Source organism: Thunnus thynnus, chromosome 8, assembly GCF_963924715.1.
Source record: "Thunnus thynnus chromosome 8, fThuThy2.1, whole genome shotgun sequence".
Lineage (NCBI taxonomy): Eukaryota > Metazoa > Chordata > Actinopteri > Scombriformes > Scombridae > Thunnus > Thunnus thynnus.
The window spans coordinates 21,267,088-21,276,798 of record NC_089524.1 but is presented as its reverse complement, the minus strand read 5'-3'; the positions used below and the strand labels follow the sequence as shown (position 1 = coordinate 21,276,798).

The 9,711-nt window shown below is 39.5% G+C and overlaps 1 protein-coding gene across 1 annotated transcript; it reads right to left on the bottom strand.

The window, feature by feature from the left end:
* Positions 1-3,009: 3,009 nt before the first annotated feature.
* Positions 3,010-4,775, bottom strand: foxd2 (forkhead box D2). The gene has a single exon (XM_067597120.1). It carries the CDS (start codon positions 4,132-4,134, stop codon positions 3,037-3,039), a length of 1,098 nt encoding a protein of 365 aa, XP_067453221.1. The 5' UTR covers positions 4,135-4,775; the 3' UTR covers positions 3,010-3,036.
* Positions 4,776-9,711: the final 4,936 nt, after the last annotated feature.

The following is a 9,711-nucleotide window of genomic DNA, read 5'->3' as shown; positions in this document are numbered from 1 at the left end:
TTATCCCGAGGGCTTTCCCCGGGAATCCTAAACGGAAAAAATGTCCAGAGTGGAAAATAAGAGATAAACGTAAATTCATGTTGACATTCGTCTATAAATAAATTAAAGCGGCATAAAATGCTGGTTTAAGGCTGCTTACGCCCAAAAAAACAGAGCATATGGAAGCAGTTAGAAAGAGATGGGAATTGCCTTGAATTTTATAAATGTGTTTATGTGACTGTTGAGTCATTTGGCTGTCACCTCACATATCACTCACTTCTTATTTCGTGTGAGAAAACGTCACGAAAAATGACGAATGTCGTGGGTGCCTAAATAAAGGCACGCTCCCCGGGGCTGAAAGTGTGGGTGGTCTTGAAGTGACAACCGTGCGGAAACCAGGGTCTCTATGAGGCATTAACGTGTCAATGTAACCGGTGAGGACTTGCAGGAATAAAAAATTAAAGGGCGTTAGGAAGATGCGCCCCGGGTGTCTAATGTGTTCAAGTGTTTGTGGTGATTTTTGAGGAAGAGCGAGTTCCAGGTCTATTCTAGTCACAGTAACTAAGCCTGTAATCTTACAGCAGAGATGGACCGTGTTGATGTGTGTTTGAGCTAAAAAATCCATCTCAAATCGTCCATTTTCAAAGAAGGCGCCTTTTGCTGAATCTCCCCATGCAGATCAAGTGTGTGTTCGTGTGTGTGTGTGTCTGTGTGTGCGTGCGTGTGGGAGCGCGCGTTATGCTTTGTGTCTCATGATTTTTATTGGCTTAGTTTTCTTTCCTGCAGTTGTTTAAATGGTTTTTAACCACCTCTGCAAACGCTTCATGTGGATTTTAATGGACTGATGCGGTGCGTAATGACTCCCTGTCAGGGCGGGTGTGCAGAGAAAACTTCAATAGCCTGCTAATGTTTTTCTCCACCTCATTTACTGCGCAAATTATATATGCTGGATATCAATTCACATCACTGAGAGGAGTGGATCAAATCAAAACGATTTCCCAAAACCGTATATCAATTGTCCAAATTTGCACTTACAAGGAGAGAGGCAGAGAAAAAAGAAATAAAAGCTGGGTCTGGATAAAGAATAGTGTTGGTTTTCGTTTCAAAGACTTTCAGTGAGCTGTGCATGAGGGAAAACAGAGGAGTCAGCCCTCCCACCCTTCATCCTTAATAATCATCTGTCAAAACACCCACAAACTAATTTAACCATTTGCACACAGTTCTGGTAAATAAAAGAGGCTTTACACCCCCTTCTGTCTGGAAACATGTGCTCCAACAACTCTGAAAAAGACCAATAGGCCTGTTTTCTGTAGCCGGACGAGTCCCACTGCTTCTTTTATATGTATCCCGAGACAACACAGATGACATGAAAGCGGACCAAACCGAGGGCCTTTTGAGAAGATTGCTTTTCAGGGTCTAAAATGTGTGTGGCTGGTCTCACAGGGGACCGCTCGCTGTGCGCACATTCACTCCCCTGGGCCAGGGGTCCACACTGACAACATCAACAAACGGCCAAAAAGCCGCATTATGGTGGATTAGGAGCCTGATGAAAAATGCTGCTACAAATTAGCAACGAAAGCCCAAAAGACCGTGGGTATATCCTTGTTCACTTTCAATTACAGACCGCCGAGGCCTGGTAACGTCCCCATTCATTTAGGGCCTTTGTAACTTGCTAGAAAATGGTCCTTTACAAGCGAGCAAGAGCCACACAAGAGGAATACTTGCCCACTGTTGCGTGATATTCATGACTGTTATATGCGTCAAGTCGTGTTTGAAATATTTGAACCGAATGTTGTGCGTTTCTCACACCTAAAAAGAGTCTTGATTCACTGCACGCTTAAGAGACTAACCTCGTTGTAATTAGTCACACCTGAATTAATTATATTTAGGAGCTGCATGATTGGAACAAACATGCATATTTAAAAAAAAAAATATATTGGCCTTAAAGTTCGAATAAAAGTAAAATGTTCTTTCCCCAAATGCAACATTAAGAATAGAACGAAAATAAAATGAAACCCTAATATGACTCCTTTCAAAACAATTATTTGTTGGAAGAAGTAGGAATTGTTACAAATACAGCATAAAGCCTGATTTAATTTAATTCTTTTAACATATATGCTGCAGTTTAGTCTATATCAGCTGCAAGTCTGACGCATCAACTGTGCAATAAAAAAAAAAATTAACGATTTTGGGCTTGTTTGTTTTTTTCAAATTCACCAACATTTATTATTCTTGTCATTACAACAAAAAATGACCTATGAACATTTAGGTGTCTCTCTCTATTGGCAACACATGACATACTGTATGTCTCACAGATTCCATTGTGAAATAGATAGGAACGAACAACAATTAAAAGGTTGAGAGAGGTAATGCGACCTTTTGTACCAAAAAAACCACATAGCCTACATGTCCACCGACAACATGAAATGATACTGTCACAAATTCACCATGTAGAGGAGATTTGGGGGGGAGTGATGGTGGGGAAATGGTTAATTTTGTATGTGTGTGTGTGTGTGTGTGTGTGTGTTTGTGTCTGTGTGTGTCAGAAACCCCCTTTTGTCTCCATGTGCTTTCTAAGTAAAACCTGAGTTTGCCGTCTGTCAGAACTATATGTCAACAACAACAGTGCCATTTTTCTCACGACGCACAAAATAAAAACAATATAAATCATAATATAATTCTCAATTATATTTTTAAAAAAATTGGAAATCATCCCCGCAGTCATGGGTGACACCTTTAACTTATGTTAAAATAACAAGATCTTTTTCTTTTCCCCCCATCGACCATTGAAGGCCACGTGCCAGATTTGCAGGCCAGTACTGTTTAAAAAGATCCCTCTCAGAGTTTCTCTTGCTTTTGTCTCTCAATATTATACACATATTTACAAACCATAAATAAACCTTTCTCTCCTCTTACATTGGGATGAACCGTGGAGAGCCAAAACACTCTTATTTCACCAAGAATGCTCAGCCTACCTTCACATAGGACGACGCCACAATTGGCTTTTTAATAAAAGATTTTCAGCGGGCATTCTTGTTTTTTTTTTTGTTGTTTTTTTTAGAAAGGACAACTGTTCATAGTCGGGGTTTTGCTGGAAAAAGTCTGACTCTGTGGCCCGGGTTGTAATATGCTGTCCTGTGATAGGCTCAAATGGTTGGAAGCAGAGGCCAGTGCTGGGGTCAACATGGCCAGGATTTGAGCCTGGCTGCCCGGCTGCGCGCTGTAGGAAGAGGCGGTGGAGTTGGCCGCACCGATGATATTGTCAATGGAGAATGAAGGCCGGCTCGGGGTGCTGGAGTCTGTCTTGAGAGGCGGCAGAGACGGGCTAAGCTGAGGGTAAAAAGGCTTTCTTAAATCGGCCCCTAAAAGGGAAGGCAGTGGATGCGGCGCAGGGAATATGGATGAGGGCAAGGTGCAGGGTGCGTTAGGGAACGGGAATGAACCACCTGTGTGGTGTGGGTGATACGGGTTGTGGGCTGCGTGAAAGTTCTGCAGCTGGAGTCCATAGTTGTATCCATACGGGCCGTATCCAAACCCGGGAAGAAAGCCACCAGAGTCCCTAAGGATTTCATTACTTTGGTGCCTCTTGAAGCGCTTCCTCCTGCGCAAAAAGCTCCCGTTGTCGAACATGTCTGCGGAATCCGGGTCGAGGGTCCAGTAGTTGCCCTTTCCGGGGTTGCCAGGTTCCCGTGGGATTTTTACGAAGCAGTCGTTTAGGGAAAGATTGTGGCGTATCGAGTTTTGCCAAGCTGGGAATTTCTCCCGGTAGTAGGGGAATCTGTTGCTGATGAACTCGCAGATCTCACTGAGTGTGAGGCGCTTCTTGGGGCTCTGCAGGATGGCCATGGTGATCAGGGCGATGTAAGAGTAGGGTGGCTTTACAAGTGCATTTTTTCTCGATTTGTCCCCAATCACGGTCCCGGCCTCTGCGTTGGAGCCCATCTGGTCTGACGGGCAGTCGGAGCTGCTGAGCCCGGGAGAGGAAGCCCTCTCAGCCGCGTTCTGGGAGTAATTATCGTCCGAGTCATTGTCCAAGTTGAACTCGTGGTGAATGTACTTTCCGTCCTTTCCAACGGATATATCGCCCCCAACCACGTCGATGTCCACATCTTCGGACAATGCAGAGCTGTCGGACATATCCGTCCCTAAAGTCATCCTTGAAGACGCCGCTTCTTTTACCCCTCTTTCCCAGATTTCCTCCTCCTCTGGTCCGATGAAGTTTACTGAGCGAGAGCGCGCACACACTCTGCCTCTCCCCCTACAACCACACCAGACTTTTGCTGCAGCTTTATCTCCAACTACTGAATGCACACATGGCTAGAATCTATTTAAAAGATAAATAACTCTTTGACCTGTGGATTTGGCGAGTCCTGGCCGTCCGAGGCTGGTCAAGCAGGGCCGTGCGAGGTTCTCATCGAGCAGAAAACTTCTGATTTTCAGGCGTAAAAAGACAAGTCAAAAATCATCGATCTTGCTCCGATATGGACTTGTGTTGTCTTCAAATGCGATGGTTCCCGTCTGTTATCAGTTTATGCTGTTGGCCATTTAAAGGGCCACTTTTGGATATCCAAGTACCTTTCCAAAATATCTTTTACGCACAGGATTGGGTAGGTATCCAGCCAGACTGTCACACTATCCTCTTTAGCTCTCAAAAGGTATTTATAGGACCACGCTGATCACGTGGTCTTTGAGTCACTGTTACCAGGAACTGGACGAAATCACCGTGCAAAAATTAATATTTCAACCTGCCCTTGAATCTTAAAACCATATTCGTTTTTTAAAAAGATTTATTAAACTGAAATCACGAAAAAAATCTCGGCTCTGGGAGACAATCTCTGTTGTTTCCATGGATACAGATTTGTTTCAAGAGTCTCAAGTTTTCATTTACTTTGTACATGTTGTTGGAGATCTTTCTTATTCTGTGTCCCATCAATATATGGAGAATTTATTGAGACAAACTTTTGGATAAACTGGATAAAAATGCACCAAAAGGAAATAAAATTGTCTCAATTTACAATGATGATTTTTTATTTTTTAAATTCGCACGCATTTAAAATGCGATTTTAAAGCAGCGAGAGGCAGCGAGACTTCTTTAAGTGGACATTTGTTCCTTTTTTTCTTTTCTCTCTCTCTTTCTTTCTTTCTTTGCAGTGTAAGGTGAGAGAAGTATATTTTGTATGTGTTGTATTAGCTACTGGATGCCTAAATTTCCCTTGGGATCAATAAAGTTTCTATCTATCTATCTATCTATCTATCTATCTATCTATCTATCTATCTATAAGGTGCACATTGATGGATGACGGTGATTGATCATTATGGAAACAACCTGCAAACACAAGCATATACTGAAGACTCCTATTCATTTTATAATGTGATTTCAAAAATATCAGCAAAATATGTGCATCTTATGCGCAGGTAATGACATAGGTCAAAAGGCATTTATTATTATTATTATTATTATTATTATTATTATTATTATTATTATTATTATTATTATTATTATTATTATTATTATCTTTCAGTTCCCTTTATCAATTTGTGGAATTCAGAAATTAAATGCATTTAATTCGTTATGAAATAATAATGAAGCTTATAATAAATAACACGATGTTGTCAAATCCACTAAAATAGGTCTATAACCATAAACATATGAACATATTTTGTACGTTTTTAAATTATTATAAATGTGTCGTTCTGTTGTCTAATAAAAAAGGCTGATTTAAGCGTATTGAATTCCACCTCAAAGGTTTTGGCCAGCGGCCTAATTCCCTGATCACTTCCCACGGGTTTTGTGTTTTCCTTGTCAAGAAGTCACAACATTATCCATCTGCATTTTCTGAATAATTCACAGGGGTCCGCAGTCAGCTGCAACCTGCTCCAATTCGTCTCCGTCAGGAGTGAAAGGCCAGCAGATGACAATATGTAATGTGTGTGTAATGTGTGCGGGCTTATTTAGAGCAGGCGGACATTCCAGTTCATTACGCTGCAGAAACACTGAGTTATTGTAATGCTTTGACGTCATCACCCCATTCATCTTACAGGTCAAACAACATACAGCTTGTCAGATTTTTTTTTTTTTTAATTTTATTTTATTTTATTTGGTTCGTCAGGGAACAACATGGTTTCATTTAATCGCAGCAACAATATTTTGTTCTGTGTTTGTTTGCTTTCGTTTTAAGTCTGCATTGTGTGCTTTTTCTTCTTTAAAGGGAAACGACTGTTCCACAGAGGAAACAAGTTCAAGTCAAGCATGCAGCATCTTAAATATCCCACATAAGCTCTGACTGAGCCTTGTGTCCTCTTCTCTGACCTGTCTGTCACTTTTCAAGACTTTTAAAAATCAAAAATCTGAAATAGACTCGCTGATTTCACTTTATCATTAGATTTCTCGGAATGTTGTCATGTATCCCACGTTGTGCATAGATTCACATGACAAAACACAACATTTGGCCAGACAACAAAACAAACACAGAGACATTATTAATATTCAGCTGCAGTGCAACCAGTTCTGCTTTCACATCCATTACACCACACAGGCCTTGCAAGAAAAAAAGGCTCATCAGCTGGATCCAAAACCAAACCCAAACTCTGATTTAACATTTTGACAGACTGAGGAACAAAAGATTCTGTAATGTGTTCAGTCTAACCCTTTTTGATGAAGCCTGCATTTATAAAACTTGATTCTAATTTCCAGGTTTTCCAGAGGATCTGGCGCCATGGGGAGACCACACTTCCCACAAGCGATTGATTTATCTGTCTTCTCACACTGTTTTCCACAACCTGGACCACAGAGGTAATGAGACACGTGACTAATTTACTAATTAAAACCTCACATTCTCTATGCCATAACTGTCAAGTAAGGAGCGTATTGATTTATACTGAAGTGGAATAACAATTGATCTATATCTTATATTGTATTTAACAATTAGTAAATTAAAGATAGACTCCCTTATCCAATTAAAATGATGTTTTGTGTATAATATTAAATTCCAAATTATAAAGCTGCTTTCAGTTAAAACTATTTTTTCTAATATTAAGCATCAACAGTGCACCGGCACAGAAATCTATATAAATGTCATTTGGTTGTGGCACATGGCTCAAAAGACAGATATTGGCCACATTTTATTCTTTTTTCCAATTACTCATATTTCCTCTCGAGTAACCTACAAAACGGACGCTGTGGGATATTTCAGCTTCTTCAAGTTTCCAAAGGTTCAAGAGGTTTTTGGCTCATGAGTTGAGATTTGCGGGGAAAGCTTTCTTATTTTTGCAGTTTGTGGTGTTGAGCGCCCTCTGCTGTCGCTAAAGTACCGAAAATGAAATCTTTCCCAAACACTAAGACTGTCAAAGTGTTGGGTTACACTTGTGCTTTTTCTCATATAAACACAGTGGAAATAATAAAACTGAAACGTTTCTACTGAACTGAAAAACTAAGATGCTGAGACGGTGTTTGTTAAAATGCAGTAGCCTCATGACCATGTGTCCCAGTGCGAAATCTAACTGGAAATATTGACTTTTTTGAAAATATTGAAGCACAGGTGAAGGGCAATAGTATATAAAGTGTAGTATATAGTGTAGTATGTGCAGTATTTATGTATGTATGACAGAATTAGATTCAGGTGAGATCAGCATTATGCAGCATGTTGCATAGGACGGTTAAATGAAGCAAACTGTCCAACATAGAGTCTAAATGAGGAGTCTGACTGAACTGTGGTTAACATCATCTGAATCCTCAAGAGATTAACACAAGTGGTAACTACAGTATCCAAATCTCTCACTATATATGAAACCAAGAATTGGTAAAATTACATAAGAACACCTGAATATTCTATATTATATATTATTATTATATATATTATATGTGTTTCCCATTTATCCAGGCTAATCAACAAATATACTCACTTAAAAAAAATGCAGTTATGGATGCATTCTGTTGTTTTATGCTGATGTATTTTTCTTAGTCCATCGCATTATTGGCCAGATCATATGACATCACACCGAGATATTTCCAATATGAGTATGAATTTTCAGCTATTAGAAATTCCTGAAGTAACCATCAAGTTCTGATGCCAGATTCACTGAAGCTTCAGTCTTGAGTCCCAAGTGTATAAATGTCTTTTCATTACAAAAAGATTGAATTTAGCACAAGAAACAAGAAATGATAGAGCCAAGCTTTCATCAGCTTCTTCATATTTAATGTATTATATCATGAAGAAGTTTATGATGATGAATTCTGTCTAAACTGCCTCTTTGCACCGACATTCAAGAGTCATAAAGCTATAGCAGTTTTGGAAGAGTATCGTTTTTGCTTGTCTTGTTGTCTTTCTCCATCTGTATCACTATTGTCTCTTTTGAAGTTACACCAAAGCTTAGTACAAAATAAACTCACTCCGATTCCCTGACGATTAACAAAATTATGAACTAACCAAGTATGAGCAAATGAGGTCGACACAATAACAACTGTGAAGTCTTTTAAGTCAAATCCATTTAATTCAGCAAAACAAAAATACAAAATCCAGGTCAGGCCTGATTATAGGGTTGCTTGTTTCTCAGGTTCAACCACCATGGTTGTAGATTCAAAATGAGTTTGGAACACAGAAAATGATTATCTGCTTATTGTAGTTGTGGTTTTGCTGCTTACTGTTGTCCCTAATCGGTGTAATTAATCATAATCACAACACACTCACAAACTGAAAAAGAAAATCATAGTAAAAGAGTGAAAATCATCCCACAAGCTGAGCATCTTGCTTTTGCTTCCATCTAGTGGTTGAAAATTTGAACCTGCTGCAACTGTATATATGATTCCTTCAGCACTTCAGTGTCGAATTCACCTTCATTCATACTGAACAAACAGCTCTTTAAACAGAAGTAATGATGTTTAGCTAATGAGCAGACCTACACTTTGAACTTGACCTTTCTGACTAACAGCTTAATACATCTTGATTCAAGCTAATGAAATATCTGACTGTCAGAAACAACTGGACTTGCTGTTTGGTCTTTAAGATGTTGTCCCATCCGTCCAAGATTACCTTCAAATCAAACATCCAGTCCAACTCTGACTTTGACTCTACAACCCAGATTATGATCATGTGCATAACCTGATAGACCCACCAGGTGGCAAAACTCTGTTCTAGGCCTACTGTACCACAACAGGAGGTGCTGCAGCTGAGACTCCTATGAAAGACTGGAGTTTAATCTCCTTCATTTAAACAGTAGATAATACATCCCTTCCATAGGTAGCAGCTTGAGTTCAATAGTTGCAATGGCTAAAGGCCCCTGTGCAATAATGTTGGACTGTGAACGATTTTAATATTATGATCTCACATTATCAGAACCCGGATGTGTCTGAATGTCCCCTGATTGATCTTTTGAGATGTAGTAAGGACTGCCACCAGCAATATCTTTCTGGCAAGTTGACAACACACATAGAAAATGGAAACTTGCTGAACACATTCATAACCTGAGCAAAATCAAAGTCGGAGATTTTTATAATCAAATAATAATAGGTTTGTATTTTTCTATATTTTTGTATCTCTCTCTCTCCCTATTTTTTATATGGGATAGAATTGTATTTGTACTTTTAAATTACTTTTAATTGAGAACATGAAAGTACCTCTTCATGAGAGAAAAGTGTCCCAGTTGAACTTGACAAAGATCTTATTAGCACTTTTCTTCACTGACACCAACTAGATTTCAGCAAATGACGAGGGAAGTAATCTCCATGAATTGTAT